At 42.6% G+C, this 18,682-nt stretch overlaps 2 protein-coding genes across 2 annotated transcripts; one reads left to right on the forward strand and one right to left on the reverse strand.

The window, feature by feature from the left end:
• Positions 1–509: 509 nt before the first annotated feature.
• Positions 510–10,811, reverse strand: sec23ip (SEC23 interacting protein). Its single transcript, XM_028603135.1, has 18 exons — positions 10,202–10,811; positions 8,956–9,464; positions 8,577–8,787; positions 8,235–8,428; positions 7,943–8,032; positions 7,732–7,852; positions 7,202–7,291; positions 6,957–7,098; positions 5,952–6,160; positions 5,759–5,856; positions 5,357–5,524; positions 4,537–4,632; positions 4,275–4,439; positions 3,340–3,495; positions 2,965–3,067; positions 2,226–2,408; positions 1,961–2,123; positions 510–1,211 (listed from the first exon to the last, which is right to left on the reverse strand). Exons 1-18 carry the CDS (start codon positions 10,332–10,334, stop codon positions 1,130–1,132), a joined length of 2,913 nt encoding a protein of 970 aa, XP_028458936.1. The 5' UTR covers positions 10,335–10,811; the 3' UTR covers positions 510–1,129.
• mcmbp (minichromosome maintenance complex binding protein) lies at positions 10,761–18,610 on the forward strand. The gene is made up of 16 exons (XM_028603136.1): positions 10,761–11,016; positions 12,469–12,560; positions 12,691–12,831; positions 12,974–13,015; positions 13,111–13,200; positions 13,337–13,469; positions 13,810–13,955; positions 14,119–14,216; positions 14,655–14,827; positions 16,001–16,124; positions 16,267–16,384; positions 16,506–16,671; positions 16,918–17,051; positions 17,678–17,842; positions 18,004–18,092; positions 18,400–18,610. Exons 1-16 carry the CDS (start codon positions 10,956–10,958, stop codon positions 18,524–18,526), a joined length of 1,899 nt encoding a protein of 632 aa, XP_028458937.1. The 5' UTR covers positions 10,761–10,955; the 3' UTR covers positions 18,527–18,610.
• Positions 18,611–18,682: the final 72 nt, after the last annotated feature.

The raw sequence follows: 18,682 nt of genomic DNA on the forward strand, positions 1-18,682 counted from the left end.
TGTGTGTGTGTGTGTGTGTGTGTGTGTGTGTGTGTGTGTGTGTGTGTGTGTGTGTGTGTGTGTGTGTGTGCGTGCGTGCGCGCGCGCGCGCGCGTCGTGCGTTCTGTTAGTATTATATATATCGGTTGTTAAAGACTGACAATGTGGTTAAAAAAAGGGAACTTTTTTTGTGTGTTTTATGTGACAATCGGTCACCATCTTACTATCTGATATACAGCTTCCAAGTGATCAGTTTAACAGCGAAGCATGTTAAATAGTTAAGAGCCAGGAGCATGCAGTGCTATATTAGATCTATGTGGACCGGTGTTATTGTCTAAAAAACATATTACATTATTAAGATTTGTCATTTATGCCCAGTGAGAATGACTCACATTATGATTCCTAATACTGGACTGAGTTTGAATGTTACAGCCCACTCTTGTAAATATTTTTCTAATATTTCTTTGTTTTACACTTGTGAGTTGAAAAACTTTTGTCATACGTGCCTACACGCTAAACGTGACATGAAATGTTTTTTTGAAATTTTATTCCATCTCCTGAGGATGGGACAGCGGAACAGTTCAGTCACAGAGGTCAGAGGTGTGATGTTACAGTACCGCTGTCAAAACGAAGCAGCTTATTTTGCATCTCCTCCTGTAATCATTTTTAATCAATGTCTTTGCTAATATTACAGCTTTTTGTAGATAGTCTTACAGTGTCCTCGCCCTGCCAGAGAAATGTTACATTCAACAATTTACAACATTTCAAACAGAAAGAACCCATGCAAGGAAATGATTTATTTTGAAATTTTGGCTATTAAATAAAACTTACAGAAGGCTGCATTAACTGCTGCTAAGTCATAGTCATTTCTGCTCTTAGCATTTGATTTGATGATACATAAGAGTAAACTTAGTTATATAATTTATACTATAAAAATGTAATATCAAACATGTCAAGTGTCTTTGAACCTACAAGCTCATTTGTATGTTTCTTAATTTAAGACAAATGGCATAATACAATTGTATTATTCATCTGTATACAATAAACTACATGAACAGAAAAAGAGAAAAATCTAAATTCACAAAAACTGATGTAAAATAAACCAAATGGGAAAGTTTCAGACTTATTTTCTTCTCCGGTACTTCATTTATCAATGTGCAAGATGTTCTGGATGGATCCCCATGGTCCTGTAGATCTCTTTCAGAATAAGCAGAGCGGTGTCTTCAGATTGCCTACAAAACAACACACAAGTGTTAATATAAAAGGGTTTACCTACATCTTCAACGGGTCACTCACAGTGTTGGAGCTACAGGCCTGGGGGATGTGTCACAGGAGGAAAAGCACAGGTGTAAATAAGCCAGGCTATGACTGCTGAATTCTATTTAGCTGCTTTGGTTTCAGGGCCCTGGTATAGGCCTTTTTCATATAGTGGAGTGAAGTTCTAGAAAGCACAGATAACCAATAGCTCTGTGCCACTCAAGTGTCTGATTAAGTCATGTGTGAGCCAGCATTCACAATACCAGGACCCTGAAACCAAAGCAGATACAGCACGGCAAGTTCATTTATTTAGCACATTTTAGCCACGAGGCAGTTCAAAGTGGTTTACAGAAAAGTCATTAAAGAGAATAGAAAATAGAATAAGACAAAATACAATAAATATTACAGTGCAGATAAATAGAATTATTTATATATAAAAATATAATAGAATTTCATCATTCATTTGATTATTCAAAGCTGTGTTTTTCCTACTGTGACAATCACCCCACTCAGTGTTGAGATAAGATAAGTTTTAAAGTTTTTGAAGTATTAAAAAAAAAAAAATTTCAATCATTTTCTATTGATCAACTAATTGATTAATCGACCGATTGTGTCAGCTCTTGTTGCAATTGCAAATTGGTGGAGGGACTGAATGGCAATTTTTATAGTGAACACGTGAACGTGCGGTGGGTAAAAAGCCTGGATGAAATGGAGGTCTCTGTACCAGTAGCAGAGATGACTCTGGAGGGCAAACAGGTACTCGTTGAAACTCTCGATGGGCTTCTCCTGCAGGACGTAGTCGATGCGATTTCCTCCGTTCAGCATCCCGACCTTCACCTGAGGCTCCTCCTCTTTTGGTGGCTCAGGGCTCTCTGGCATCTTATGCTCTGCGAGGAACCAGAATGGAGTTAGAAATGCCTCACAATAGACAACTAACTTGAGTGAGGAGTCCAAAAAAAATTAAAAATTAATAAATCAGAGAAACTCACCCTCGTGCTCTTGCTTCTCCTGTTCTTCGATCTGATTGGCTACCATTGCCAGCTCCGCCTGAAGCAGGGCAGACGAGGTGTGAGCGCGAGCGAAATCGTTGAGCGTCTGCCAGGCGCTCCTCAGGGAGCTGATGAACCCGTGCTTCAGGTCAGAGCCCATCCTGGTAAGACTCTCCTTCAGCTCTGAAACACACCGACATCCGTTAATCAGTCTGCACCAAAACACTTCACATGATTGATCAAAGTTGTTTTAATTAGACCTATTTGCGTTCCAATTCCAATACACATCAACAGAGAAAAATAAACAAACCCATTTATTTTAATTGACCAATTAATAGATGTCTATTTGGCTTTAAAATTAAAAGGAACAAACACGACCAATTGTCCACATCGTCCTCTTGGTTAATATTTCATTTTGATCTTCAGCTCACACTCTTCTGCAAAAGCAAGAGGAAATTACTGTCCAGTCTGTTTTGCAGTTTTATTTTTCCATAGCACGTTTAATGTAAGCACCACATAAATCATGGCACTCCCATAAGGGGGCAGAGAAGCCTGAACTGAGGACCCCGTCATGCAGTCGCACAAAAACAACTCAGTTGAGGGTCTGAGGGAAGTGTGTCAGGACAGTTATGACATACTTCAGTTTGCTTGTAGCAACAGTAAAACACCAGCAGTGGTCTAGTTACCTGGGGTGATGCTGGCAGAAACGTACGAAAAAAATAATGAGTGAGTGCCGTACCGAGATGAAGCCTCTTCCTCCCTTTGTGATGCGGGATCAAGACAGGCTTAAAGTCCATGTCTGGTATTATCATGGGCTCGATCCTGTATGCCACTGGGTCCAACTGGAAGAAAACGAGTCATTAATGAAGCCATCAGATAGAAATGCATACAAGTGACTCAGCTTTATTGCTTCATCACATTCTGATTATACATTTAGCCTCTTAGTTTGTATTTTTTTACACTAATGTGTGGGGCAAGTAAGGTTAAAGGGAAATTACGATGTTTCTGTGACAATATTAAAGATGTAACACTAATGTGAAAAAGGCTAATTTTAGGAATTGTAGCGGATGCCTTTGCACACTGATAATATGTACAGACTTGCAGAGCTGCATACCGGATGGTAAATATTAAAGAATCGCTTGCACGTGGGCAGCTGGTACGCCTCGTCAATCTTTTCCAGTCCTCGGACCGTCAGGAACATGCCGATTGGAGAGCCCAACGCAAAGAAGTTCATCGGCTCAAAGTCCAGAGCGTGGTAGACCACGGACACCTGCAGAACAAATTAAAACGTTATTAAAGCGCCCATATTATGCTCATTTTAAGGTTCATAACTGTATTTTAAGGTTGTATCAGAATAGGTTAACATGGTTTAATTTTCAAAAAACACCATATTTTTGTTGTACTGCACAGCTCTCTCTCACTGCTGCAGATCCTCTTTTCACCTGGTTTCTGTTTTAGCTACAGAGTGAGACCTCTTTTCATCTTCTTCTTCACTACAATCTTTGATTGCACTCGCACATGCTCAGTAGCTCTGATGTAGATCATGTCAGCTAGCTAACTCTAGAGACAGTAAAAGAAAGCCTGTTTGGTCAGTTACAAGGCAGGATTAGCTGGGAGACTTCTAAACGAGGGCACACATGTAAGTAGTTCTTTTGTAGATTATGGTGAACTTGTGTGTGTTGTAGCAGTGCTTTGCTATTGAGAACGACGTAGCATGCTAGCGTTAGCAGGCTAACGCTAACGCTACGAGCTAACGGTTGTGGTTAGCCAGCTCATTTCGGACTGTGACGTCACAGTCCGAGCCGATTTTAAACAGCTCACCAGGAGACTGAAGGCAGGACGCATTCAGAAACCGTATCTCACTCAAAACAGCATGGATGGATTTTTTTCAAAGTTTGTATGTGTGTGGAAGCACCAGAGACACAAAAGAACACCCTAAATCCCAGAAAAAGTGTTTTTTTCATAATATGGGCACTTTAAAATTTCAAGTCAAAAATCCAGAATCAGCTTTAACACTGTCCCTCATTGGGTTTCCATGTCACATTTTACCTGTCCAGTGCCCACTTCAAAGTAATTGTAGTCGACGTGGATGGAGACGGAGTTGCCCACTGGGAGCTTCTTCACAGAGGGATCAGGAGGAGCGGCAGCTGCCGGTGGGGGCGCTGCGACCTGACAGACCTCTGCTTTCTTCTCCTGGGCGGACTGTTGTGCGGCCTGCGCGCACGAATCCAAGACAGAGACACAAAGAGCGTGTTGAGCATCACCATCGATTTTGCAAAGTCTCACAGGTGCTCAGGAGACTTAACCGTACCTGCTTATTCACTCTCTCTTTGACAAACTTGCTGATTTTTTTCCGGGGGCCCAGAGGGATTCCCATCTCTTTCAGGTCCTCGATGGTGCACATGAGCTGAAAGAGCAGAGTGGGAAAGGGACAATGTGAAAGCAGCCACCACCTTCTTGTAAAAAAATGATGTGTGAAAAATAACATCAAAAGCCAGAGCTCAGCCTTTAAAATGCCCCTCCATGACCTTAAAGCTATCGTGAGTAGTTTCTGTCGCCCCCATTAGGAATTCTAATTAATGCCAACACCACCGTTGTTGCATCCACATGATACAGCCTCCCGGAATCGCACCCCCAACCCTCCTCCCCCCATCGCGAGTAGGAGGACACGGAGGATTAAAAAAAACTCTTCAGAAGAGGTAATTATCAAACACATGGTCTGGGAGTGTGAACAGGTGCATGAGTTCTGGAATAAAACTACATCAATAATATCTGATGTGATAGGATGTCGAATTCCTACCGATCCGATTGTTTTGTTACTTAATGACGGCTCTAAATTACACCTGCTTGGGAGACAGAAGAAAATTTGGCTAGCCGGCTCAGCTGCAACCAAGAAAATGATAGCCGAGTGCTGAGCGCTCGCTCCCCCCATCCCAAATACAGGGAGTGTTTTGTGAAGCAATGGATGGAATGTAACGGACGTTAATTAATATTTATTAAACAAAAAAGTTACACACTAAAGCTCTAACCACATCTATTTCTCACACTTTACATACCATTTGGTAGACAACAAACTTATTTAAGGTAACACTTTTGGCATTATAACAAGCAAAGGAGGCTTTTATTCTTACAAAAGATTCTATGTCAATCTTCTCCTCATCAAAGGTACTCTTGTACTCAGACAAGCCCAGATGTTCCAGCATGGCAGAAAGATCTTCAAACTCCTCCCCATCTTCTTTAGGCTCCTCTTCCACAGTTGGAGGGGGGGCGGCATTATTTCCCTGTGTGTTCCCTGCCACCTGATGGGAGAGGCACAATTCATTTACAGTGAACGTATTGCAACATTATTTCGAAATGATCCATTATGCACATCATTATGTCATAAGCCAGAACTAAAAACATGAATGATCAATCACGACACGCATCGCCTTCAGTGGGGAAATCAATACGCTATGTTTTAGTCGCAAAATCGGATGTTTTTCAACTGATAGATGGACATGTTGCTATATATGTTCAATTAACTGGTGTATGACCTGTTTGGTGTTTCCGTTAGCAGCGGGTATGACGGGCATGGCCATTGGAGGAGAGCCATTCTTCTGATTTGACAACAGGTCAAAGAGAATCAGGGAACCTGCAAGTACAGCGAAGAGACACAATCTAGGTTTAAAAACAGAAGAAAAAAACAAAGCCAATGGTGCAGAAGTTAACAATGAACTGGTCTATTACCTAAGCTGTGTCCTGCCACTGACATGCCTCCTCTGTAGTCGGGGTTCCTCGTCATGAACAGGGCATAAAGTCTGTTAATCTCGCTGGCAACTGTGTCCATGATGGTCTGGCAGTAAGTGGGACTGTTGTAGAAAAGCACATCTAACAAAGTCTCATTTGTAAAGTGACGTAAACGTCCAGTGCTGGGCAACGTAATCTTCTTGATCCTCCTACAAAGACAAATGAGAAATTAAGCTAAAGAAAAGTTCAAATAAAAAGTCTCTTAAAAAGAGAAGTCAGGTGATATTCTATGTTTTTCGTATTGTTAACTAATCCCAAGAAAAAAGATCTGAATTAAAAAGTATTCTTTTTGTGGGCAAAGTCTAATTTATTTTATACCTCTGTGCCATAGAGCTCCAGTGTTGTCCAAAAACTATTAACACACATCAATGAGCCACTGTTGCTCTGGGTGACGTGTTCCTTCGAACACACACACTGTACTTTATTTTGAGTCAAACCACATACACTGTCCTGCTGCTGAGCCACAAGAGCACCAGGTAAGTATTAATACGCAGCTAAAAATAGTCCCCGGCAAATAAACACACAATTTATTTTGTTTGAGCAGTGTTGGCAAAAAACTACAGTGGCCAGCTGTGTTTAGGAAATTACTGAGCCTATTTTTTAAACTGAAACTATAGATTTGTGACTTGTATTTAAAGATTTACATGTTTAATGGAAATAAATGCAATTGGGGCTGAGTGCCACAGACAGAGGGTAGGAAAGTCAGAGTATTGAGAGACATACACATGCATTGTTGGGTTTGGTGTTTTTATCGCATTTGTTGTCAACACACTGTAATAAGTCCAGTCTTTCCATAAAATGACCTTCTTCTGTCCAATTATTGGATAACTGTCTTTGGATGCCTCCGTGGATACGCTGACATTGCCACATTAGTAAGTGAGATGTATTTGCAATGTTGAGTTTGACAAAAACTTCCACAGTCAGTGTCAACCTGCCTCTCCTCACCTGTCCACCCCTGTGGCGTCTCCATGTAGAGCCGTGTGCCACTGGACAGGGAGGAACTCCACTCTGCTGATGGTTTGCTCATCCAGCGACTTCTTAAAGTGACTGTGCAGCAGCTTCAGTGACACACTGCGGAAGTCGTCCACTGAAAGCACAAGGATTTGTACAGTTCATTTAATAAATACCCTCATCATGGAGGGTAAACCAATACTGGCAAACTGGCTTGATTTGTTTTTTTTGGTACTCACCACACTCAACCATGCTCCTAAACCTCAGGTCACACACAGGACCGATTCCATGAACCATGAACACCAGATGATCCACCTGTGGGAGCTCACCTGGAAAAGATGCACAGGATGGAAATGTTGAATTTCACTTTACTTTGCTGATCTACTAAGTATATTATCGTCCGGTTCACATCTCAACATGCACCTAAAATCTGAACTGTGCTAAATTTTGTTAGGCTGCATTACATTTACAACCAGATATTAAAATGCATCTGACAGTTAAATCTGATTTAACCGTCCCTCATAAAACCGATTGATGGCTGGCATTTCCTCTAATGTCTTTTGAAATGCCTCATCACACTTGTGTGCTGACAATCTATTTTTCTAAGAATACTTTTAGAAAAGCTTTCTCTTTGGATCAATGAGCTTATAGTTTATTGCCATTTACATAAGGGGTCTAAATGACATAGAACAAATTGAGTTTTATGTTTTCTTTCCATAAGTGCCTACACTTCGATTAAATTAACTTTGGTACGGAGGAACTTGACTACCATCCGGCACTTCATCATGGTCATCATCAATCCCTCTCTTCACCACTCTGGGCCTCGTCTGCCCATCCGAAGTTGTGCCCCACTCATCCGGCATGGAGGAGGCCTGAAACTGCACGATCACCTGCGGATGAAAACCGAACTCTTCAGATCAAACTAACAGGATTAATCATCACAAGACCAACACTCAACACTAATCAGACAAGGGGTTTACCTTTGGATTGTGCATGACAATGGTCTCTCCTGATGGGAACTCTAGTCTACGGTGCCACTGGTTGGTAGACACAGCTTTCTTATATTCTGCCTGAAGTTAAAGACATGCTGTATAAGTATATACAGTGATTTACAGTACAGCAATTGCACACTAGAGTTGATGAAACTAGATATGGATGAAAAGTAGATGTTTGACTGGAAGTAGCAATGTAAAAAAAAAAAAAAAAAAAAAAAAAAGATGTGACACTTTTAATCAACACCTGTTTCTGATCAAATGTAGTAGTGAGACAAACCTCCAGCTTGTCGCTAAACTCCTCAGAGTAAGGAATAAAGCGACTATCCGTATCCCCTTTGTAGAACCAAGTGCAGCGCCGGACCTCTGTAGGCTCCTCCTCCCAGTACACCGCAGTCCGCATGCGGTCATAGAGCTGCACGTCGTAACGCCCTCCATCCGTCCGTATGATCACATTTTCTGGGTCTGGTTGAACTGGAAGAACAAAAAGCCCAAAAAGACGTTAGAACAGATCACAGTTTAGTTGGGGCCGTGAGAGCACCAACACTGCCAGGGCCAGATGTTCGGATTCCTCTGGAGAGAGAAACATTCCCAAATGAACATGCGCAGTGTGTAATCGCACCTGAGTTATATGTCTCCTCTAGCTGGAGGGAGTCGACGATACTGAAAGGAAGCCAGACACTCTTTGATTCCACTTGCTTGCAGTAGAACCAGTGAGGCTGAACAGGCTCATAGACATTGTAGTTGTATGGCATCATGGGACCAGCAGGAACTATCACTCCTCCAACAGTGGTGGCTGTAGGTGGAGGCGCTTGAATCTGTGTGGGAGGAGGCTAAAGAAAGAAAAAAAAAAAAAACTTGATTATAACTTCCTCTTTACTAATGATGATGGCCTTTGGGGAATGGATCTGGTGCTCCTAACAGTCTGTTCATTAACTTAATGAGTTAATCAAGTACCTGACAAACTAATCCGATGCAGTCACTGATTAGCTTATATCTACCTTTGTGAATGTGGGTCCTCCTGACAGCGGGAATGTCTGTGGCGGAGAGCTGAAAGGGTATGGACTCTGCTGAGGTGTGTGTGTTTGTGCCAGCACCTCTGGAGCTGGAATATACGGACTGGCTCTGCTGCTGGTGGGGGTGTGTCGGTACGGGTTATGACTCTGTGGCTGCACCTGAGGAGGCGGTGAGGTCATTGTGGTGGGGGGAGGAGTGTGACGCCCCATAGGGCTTTGGTAAACTGCACTGCCAAACGCTGGAGGAGCAGGGTTCATTTGTGAGCCCGGATGGGGCGGTGGAGCCATGCTGACACTGCTGGGAAAAGAAACCGGGCCTGTTGTTGTCGGGGCTGCTGACAGGGCCGGAGGTGGGCATGGCGACTGGCCGATGGCTGCAAACGGGTCACTGCTGGTTACGGGGCTGGAGAAGTAGTTGAACGTAGAGGGGGCTGCACCATTCCCAGAGGTCTGACCTAGAAAGCTGTCTTCTTCTCCAACATCAGTGGAATCATCTGATAAATCAAAACAGCACATGTAGTGTTTGTGTGACTCTGCAAGGGACGTCCAAAACACTTGACACATTTAAACACAACTTTTTTTTTCAAAGGTTGAATCTATTATATGCAGAAAATAGAGAAACATGGCCATCAAAATGTCCCAGAGCCAAAGGCGACATCTTCAAATGTCATGTTCTGTCCAACCAAAAACAAAATATATTTGACTTAATTAGTATACAAGCAACTTCTCACATTAGATTAATTTAAATCAGTAATTCTAAAAAGTATTTAAACAATGAATCAACCAACCAGTTCAGCCTTCTATAATAGAGCATCAATACTCACTCCCAATAAACACCTGACATTGAGGATGTGTGAAAGTGGAAACATCTTAGATACAACCCAGATCGCAGCAAAATACAGCTAATTAGGCATTACAGTAAATACTTTTAATTTGCTCATTAACGCAGACAGAATGCGGCCAATTTAGATACAGAACATGTTTTGATCGTAATAGCTGCACACCGTCTTCATGTAACATCAGACAGGGGCACAGTCTGACGAAAATACATCACTATCAATTAGGCTAACCTCTCGGACAACCGACTGTCACCTCACCACCTTGTGTTTCTCTGTCTTTTACACTAAATGACAGCTGACAGCAGCACAGGAACAGGGTTAGCTAGCTAGCTTAGGCTGCTCACGACACCGCTAATGTTTAGACATTTCCCCCAGTCTGCATTTCGTCTCACCTCCTGTCAACACCGCCGGACCAGTGGCCTGACTCACTGGCATGAAAGGCAGATTGAAGTTAAACTCCGGAGCGGCGCTGAACAGTAAATTTGCACTGGTGCTGGGAACATTATTATTCTTTCTATCTGCCATTTTCCCCTAGAATTACACGTAGCCACTATTGGCGCAGGCAGGCGGTAAACGCTCAGTTCTCCAAACAGCTTTTCCTGTCCTGACAGACTTTACTGATCTCCAAAGCATATCTATGGATCAACCTAGGACAAGACGGCATCGCGCATGGTTTGTAGATCTGCTAAAACCACGCAGGTCATTTGACTGCAGTTCGTTGGTTGTAGGAAAAAGAAACACTCTCTCTCACTACTGCCGCCTAAAGGCCAAATATATTACTTAGCGTTACAGTGTAACATTGTATATTTTCAAATGAGTTACATAGGAAAACGCTATTTTTAATGAACAGTCATTTTACATAAAAATCACATGCTTTTTCTCCTCACTAGACCACCATCCTCAAATCAAAATCAAAACATCCATCTCGTTAAAGCCAGTCTATGGTTGAAGCGCAGTTGTGTGGTAGCTCCGTAATCCGGTTGGTCCCTGTATACAAAACAAACGAACTACGTTCTTCGACTGGTGACGCAAATTTCCCGCCCTCACTTCTGCTTTCCTGTGTGTGCCGAAAGTCAACCAAATAGTGTTTTCACAGAGATTTTACTTTGATATATTTTATATTCTTTAGACGTTTATCAGTGGTTTATGATGCCCTCCACACATGACTGGATTAACAACCCTCTCGGTGTTGTTGAAGGGATGTTTGGTAAGAGACACACCGGAACTTCACTCCTTGACAACGTGAACCTAGCTAGCTAACGTTAGTTAGCTAACGTTATATGGCTAACGTTAAGTACCGTGGTAACTACCATGCTCATCACAAGTACAGTCTATGCTTGTCCTATCCTTAAAAAAAAAAGCGAATAACTTAATAATATGCGAATTGTAACTCCCAACGCTGCTTTGTTGCAGCTTGTACCTGCAGTCTTTTTACTTTTAGTTGACGTTACGGAGAAGTGCTTGGTGTGCAGTTTTATCTGAAGAAATGTGTGCACGGGTCCTTAAATGTGTCTTAAAGTCGCTTAAAATGGGCTTAACTTGTCTGAAGGTACTGAATTGGTTTGGACATATGTCTCATTTATGTCCTAAACAACGCTCAAGAAGTTGTGAAATTTGGTACTATCCCTTTGAAAAGATATACATAATTTCCAGTCCAGCTCCACAGCGCTGTGGAGATACGGTAGGTATGGCAATGTGAGAGTAAAAAGAGCTGTACCTGACACTGACCACTATTTCAAAAAAAAGCCTTCACAAGCAAACAGTAATTTTGATAGATATGTTGTGTAAAAGTCCTCAATATGACGCATTGTCTCCCTTGTAAATAAAGCGGACAATACTAATATGCATTTTTATAACCGTACACGGTCAAACCGATTTCAAGTTTTAATTTCTTTTAAGCTGTATATATTAAATTATAGTTAGTTGGTAGAAAAATCACAAAAATGCAGTTTTCACATAGACAAATGCAGCTGTTTTATGCATCTCAAGTAAATGTCTCTTTGATGTTCTTCACCACAATTCCACACTGGATTGTTTTTTGTTTATTTCATGCTTACTTTGTGACACTCTTTTTATCCAATTTCTGGGATTCTCAAATCCAAGGTTATTATAATGACCAGTTTATGTGACTTTGTTTCTCAGGGGTCTTCAACTTTATTTTGTTAATACAAGAATCAGAATCAGAAAACCTTTATTGCCAAGTACATTTTTTACACATACAAGGAATTTGTTTTGGTGTCGTAGGTACTTGTCACACATGATCTAAAATAAGTTAAACAAACAGGTTAACAGAACAGACAATATCAGTATAAATATATGTGTATATACACACACACAGGATGTAATAAAATAAGAGTAACAATTAAAATAAGCTATTAAAATAATAATTGCTGGCATGACTTATAAATAATTTTTTAATGTCACTCTACATGTAGAACAGTGAATCCTTGGGATGTACTACCTTAGTGACTACTTACCTATAGGCCAGTAAGCCTATCATCAGTGGGGATTTATATTTGCTAATAATAGGTTGGATTCATGTTAATTTAAAATAAAAAATGAACTATAATTTAGAGGCCCCCCCTGCAGTGACTCTGAGGACCCCCTGTTGAAGATATCTGCTTTAAATGATAAACAACCTTATGCTCTTGTATTTTAGCCGCTTCCCAGAACAATCCAAACTCTGGATGGGAGGCGAAAGCAGTTGAATTCTTTAAAGATCATCTGAAAGAGAAGGACGCTCATACCTGGGTAATGCAGCTCTCTGATCCTTTCAGCATGCAAATTCCACAGAGGTCTTGTAAAAGACGCCTGTAAACGTCACTGTCACGGCTTGTTTCAGCACTTTGTAAATGACCACCACCTTTTTATTACCGTGCAGGTCCCGTCTTTGAACGATGTCCCTCTGCATTACCTGAAGCCCAACAGCCTGGTGAAGTTCCGTTGCTTGATCCAAGACATGTTCGATCCAGAGTTCTACATGGGAGTGTATGAGGCTGTTGATCCATCTACAAAGGCCAGAGTGAGCCCTTCCTTGCCCTCTCCTGTGCAGCTATTCCTATAAGCACAGCCCTCTCATATGTCCAGTGCATGTTTTTTTTGCCTTGATAATGTGTTCGATGTCCTCACAATATCTTCTCATTTTACTGTCTGACTATCCTCAGGTGTTGCGATGTGGGAAGTACAAAGATGTGACAGAATGTGGGGTACGTTCTCTTCCGCTAAATCACTCAAGAGATCCTTTTTAAATACCTTAATTCAGCTTCAGCTTTGCTAACAGCAAAGACATGTTTACCTCCAGGTGGATTTTGGCTCCAGAAACACTGTGACGGCAGAGAGACAGACTTTCTACTGTGTGCCAATCCCTGGAGAAAATCCCTGGGTGAAAGAGATATCCTCATCCGGTCTAGATTTTGTGTGGAAATGCTCCTCAAACCGGATTTTGTTGTGTATTCTTTGCCGCACCCCAACTTGTGTTGAAGTGTTTTTGAACACTACTCGCTAGTTTTCCCTTAATTCTGTCGCACAGCTATGCCGGCTCCAGCCAAGCAAGAGTGGTTCCTTCCACCTCGTATGCACCGACGAGACAGAAACGTAGCTACGAGGAAGACGACGACATGGACCACATGGACACGCAGATGCAGAGGGAGCCGCATGCTGGTATGAGCTGCTGTTTAAGTGAATATTGAGCAGAATGCAAAACAGACACACTGTGTTTTATTACTCTCAAAGTGTTTTTATAGACAGGAGTGTTACATTTAGTTTTGTTCCCATGAAGATATTTTGCATGCATGTAAATTTACCTTGGAACGTGAAGCGGTTTTTGTGTTTTACCGCAAGAAGTGACTTTCTCATTTTTCTGCTCCATCATGTGTACACCTCATCTCACCTACTGTATGTATAACTTACAGGTGAATGCAACATCATAGGTTATCTAACAATAAAAGTATATAGATGGGATTTTTGCCATAAATGCAGACTGCTCCCCCTATCGCTGCAGGTCCTCAAAGTCCCACCGAACAGCACGGCAATGGCGACTGTAAGCGGCGGGAGACGGAAGCTCCTTCCAGCCAGACGGCACCTGCCTCCCATCTCGACCTCAACTTCCCCCTACCAGGAGAGAAAGGCCCCTCCTGCCTGGTCAAGGTGTGCTACGTCTTTAACAGAGGGTTTTGGTACCCTTTTCTCTTATCTCCCCGTGTTCGTTGCCTGGTGGGATGATTTATTTCTCGTCAAACGTATGTTCCAAGACGGGATTTCAGAGACGATACCGCCAGTACAGAAGCTAACGGGTGCGTGTTGTTGGCAGGTGTACGAGGACTGGGACGGCTTCAAACTCAACGACACACTAGAGGTCTTTGGGATCCTCTCCGTCAGCCCTGCTCTCAGTGCTCTGGCCGACAAGAAGTAAGACACCGAATTGAGTTTAATTTCCCTTCCGGTGGTGATCTGCGTGCTTGTTGCTAGGGCTGGGCGATATGGAGAAAATCAGATGTCACCATATTCTTGACCAAATACCTCTATCGATATTGTGGCGATATTCTAGGGTTGACAATTGGGGCTTTAACAAAATATCTTCACACATAAATTTTAGATATATAATCATCAGTAATGTGGACATAATGTCTAAGTGGAGAAAAGGCAAATGATAGAACAGTCTGGTAAGTTCAGAAAAGTACATCACTTTACTGTAATGCAGCCTTTAAAACCAGTAAAAGACACCACTTCTGTCATATCATGATATCCAAAATCTAAGACGATATCTAGTGTCCTATCACGATATCGATATAATATCGATATATTGCGCAGCTCTACTTGTTGCTCATTGTTGGCATGTCCACACAGAGACGCCTCCTCATCCCTCCTGGACCCTACAGAGTGCATGGAGACGGCAGAGGAGCAGCGAGTGCACAGCCCGCCGGCCTCGCTCGTTCCTCGCCTCCACGTGCTCTACGCCAAGCCACTGCCACACAACAACCCCCTGCTGCCCTCCGCCACCTTGGAGGACAACAGTGCCTGTAAGGACAAATAGTAGAGGTTTCTTTTTACTAAGCCTGTTGCAAATTACCATCAGGGGCACAAGACTTCTGCATCACCACAATTTTTACACAGATGTAAATGAGCTTGGCTGCAATTTATCTGATTTGCATAACATGCTGCCAAATGAGACATACTCTGTATTCATCCCACAAGAAGAAGACTGTACGCATAAATGTGAGTTATATATATATAACAGGCCTACATAATACATATTATCAGTGGTGCCTCTGCAAAACCTCAGTGCAGTCTTTTTGTGAACACGGACAAACACTATTTGACTTGAGCGTGTAGAAAAGGGCTTCACATCCTTATAAAATATCCCGACTAGTGTTTCTTTCTTGAGCTTTCATTTGTAAGAAAAGTTGAAAAATTTCTATAAATCTATACATTGAGCTCTGTGCCTTGTCATGCTGTATTACACGGTGTATAGATGTTAAACTATGCTACATGCTATGATGATAACGCTATTATTTGTACACAATTTGATTTCAGCTCTTTCTTTTATATATATATATATATATATATATATATATATATATATATATATATATATATATATATATATATATATATATATATATATATATATATATATATATATAAAAATACAGAGATGTTGAATTTAGTGCTGAGACGATGTGTCCGCTAATCAACTAATCTGTCAAGATAGAAAAATTATCATTTAAAAAAAAAAAACGTAATGTTATTCGTCAAGGAAAAAATGCAAAATGTGAGTAATTTCCTTCCATCAATTTAACACCTTTGGGTACTCTTGGACTGTTGGTCAAATACAACAGAAGGAACTTTTGATTGGTGTCATAGATTTTTCTGGATGAAATGAGATTTGTCTTTTTATTAGTATCACCTGTGTGCCACAATGAATATTCTTAAATGCCGTGTTTTAGAAGAAGAAATGGGCAATAACACATTAGTTACGGTCACATTAACAAGCACACTCCAGCTGTGTGGGGTAGCAGAAAAAGGGGGCCATTATGTCAAAGTTCATTTGTCTTGGGTAAAGCTGTCCAAAAAGAGGAATAATGCAGCAGATGTTTTCCACTGTAAAGCTTCAAAAGCACACATGCTTGTAGTAGCCATAGGGACTTATTAGTATAACTAGTAGTATTAACTATTTGTCCTTCCTTCCTCAGTTTTATCTTCCACCCTGAGCGAGATGGCCTCGGTCAGGGCAGAGCTGCTCACATACTTCACTCCCATTCTTCTGGGAGATGCCCTGGCTGCTGAGTACCTCATTCTGCACCTCATTTCTAACGTGTACGTTCAGTTCAATCTGCAATGTTTAAGCGGGAACCTTCCTGTCTTTGTTTTGTGGCTACGTGCTAAAGCCAAAGGAGCTTTTTTTTTTTTTTTTTTTTTTCTTCTTCTTTCTTCACAATGTGGTTGATTTTCTTTGTAGGTACTCCAGACGGGATGTTCTCCCACTGGGCAAGTTCACCTTAAACCTGAGTGGCTGTCCTACGGTCGCCTCGTACACTGAGCGCTTCTACCAGATCATCCAGCAGCTCGTGCCCTCGGTGAGTGAACTTTAAACTCTCCAAGCAGCTGCCAGTACTTTCAGGTTTATGTATCCATTTATTTTTCGCTGAAATCAAAGACACTAATAGATTTATTTATTTTTTTTCTTCCCACCTGCAGTCGTACTATCTGGGCATGAGCCTCCAGAATATGAACCAGATGCGGTTTGTGCCAAAGAAGGACTACTCGGCCAACCGGCTGGTGAGCGGAGCCCTGCAGCTGGCCAGAAACACTTCCCTCTTCCTGGACGAGACCCAGCTGGAGCAGGGACAGCTGGACACAACGGGTGAGACTTCTAAAAATCACGATGGGACGACACTGAGAGGACAAACGCTGCCGTTAATGCCCTCCCTGCAGGCTGTATGATTTCACTGAGCTAACACTAACCAAGTTTTGTGTGTGTGTGTGTGTGTGTGTGTGTGTGTGTGTGTGTGTGTGTGTGTGTGTGTGTGTGTGTGTGTGTGTGTGTGTGTGTGTGTGTGTGTGTGTGTGTGTGTGTGTGTGTGTGTGTGTGTGTGTGTGTGTCATGTAGGTGTGCGTAACGTCACGGCCCTGGGGAACCTGATCACTTGGCAGAAGGTTGACTATGACTTTAACTACCACCAGATGGAATTCCCCTGCAACATTAACGTGCTCATCGCGTCAGAGGGCCGCTCGCTGCTGCCGGTGAGCACAAAGATCCCCAGACCCCTCCCGACATGGCCAGGGGGAGGGGCCTGGTTTCCTTCAGCCTCTCATGAGACGAGCCGCGTCTGATGCCGAAGGTTGTTTCCAGCCGGTGTCGCGCTGCCACCGGCTGACTGCAGCAACCCCTCCCAGCCGGCGGCTTTAGCTCAGGTCTCACTCTGGTGCAAACAGCCCGAGGAATGTGCTGTGTGCTATTCCTGTGTATTGGTCTAATGGGTTGCCACGGCGGCAGCTGTGTGCCACCGGAACAATCCTGGAAGAGGCGTCAGGCTCGGCCATCTATTAGTCCGGCAGTGAAGGGCAGCGCGCTGTAAACAACCCCCGGGGTTGATTAGAAGTCAGAAGTGCGCGGCTCCGTTTACTTTGAACGACTATCGGCTGCTCAAGTGCTTCACGGTCAGCTCGCCAAGGCTTTGCTCCTGTCTGGCGAGCTATGAAGTTTTGAGAACATGCCAAACTAGGCGTGCACGCTGCAGGCACAGCCTATTTTTGCATAGCAACACCTGTGGGGGGTGGGTGGGTGGGGTGTAAAGATGCATTTAGCTTTTGTGCAAAGTTCTTCCCTGGCACAGTGTTTTTATATTTCTTCCTCTGTAACTCCACAGTCAGACTGCCAGATACACCTACAGTCCCAGATCACCCCACCCCACATGGAGGAGTATCTCAGCAGCATCCATGTGCATCCGCAGGCTTCACAGCTGACCAAGTTCAGAATGTACCTGAGCGTGGCTCGGCTGCTCAACTACAGCATCTCTGATGAAGTGACAAAGGTGAGACATGCTGTCATCTTTAGCCAATAACTTGGAACTAGTTGCTTGCAGATCAGTTGTTCCTTTATGTATCTAGCAGGACTGTGTGTGTGTGTGTCTTGTCTGTTATCGTGTGTGTGCATTAGTGTCCTTTTTTAATTGCTGTTCTCTGGTGTCCTCAGTCAGTTGAGGATGACTTTGTAGATATGAGGAAGGACGACCCCCAGAGCATATCTGCTGAGGATTTTCACAGGATGCTCGTTGTGGCGAGGTGGGCTGTGATTTAAGTTTACATAAGTTCCTTTTACTTGGCATTTCTTTTATCTAGTGAGAATAAAAACAACCGCCTGTAAAGCCTTCTCTAAAAGGCAAAGTGTTAAACAAACACAACAAGCTATTATGACCAACAATTGAAATGCCAGATATGACATAAGCAGGGACAGTCACTTCATAGGTCAACGCAATCCAAATAAAACGTTGATTTACTGTTTGTCTTAAGGAGTGCCTGCACCAGGAAACGTTCTCACATAACTTTGATTGTTACCGTCTGACGTGGCTGACTGTGACTCTGTCCGCAGGTTGCTGTCTCTGAGCCTGGGACAGACGTCTCTGTCCAGAGACAGCTGGCTGAGAGCCAAACACATGGAGCTGCTGAGGAGGAGCCGGATGGAGCAGCACACGTGTCTCAACGGCAACGAGCCGTGATTACACAGGCAATCAAGATGGCTTTTGTTTTTCTTTTTGATACCCACAAAAATTGTAATAAAGATGCTTTTCATATGTCCTATAGTTTGTGTTCACTGTCTTTACAATCCTGAGTTGCAGATAAGATTTACATAGATTATCACTTAATGGGATTGA

The sequence above is a fragment of the Perca flavescens genome, chromosome 17, assembly GCF_004354835.1.
Source record: "Perca flavescens isolate YP-PL-M2 chromosome 17, PFLA_1.0, whole genome shotgun sequence".
NCBI classification, from domain to species: Eukaryota; Metazoa; Chordata; class Actinopteri; order Perciformes; family Percidae; genus Perca; species Perca flavescens.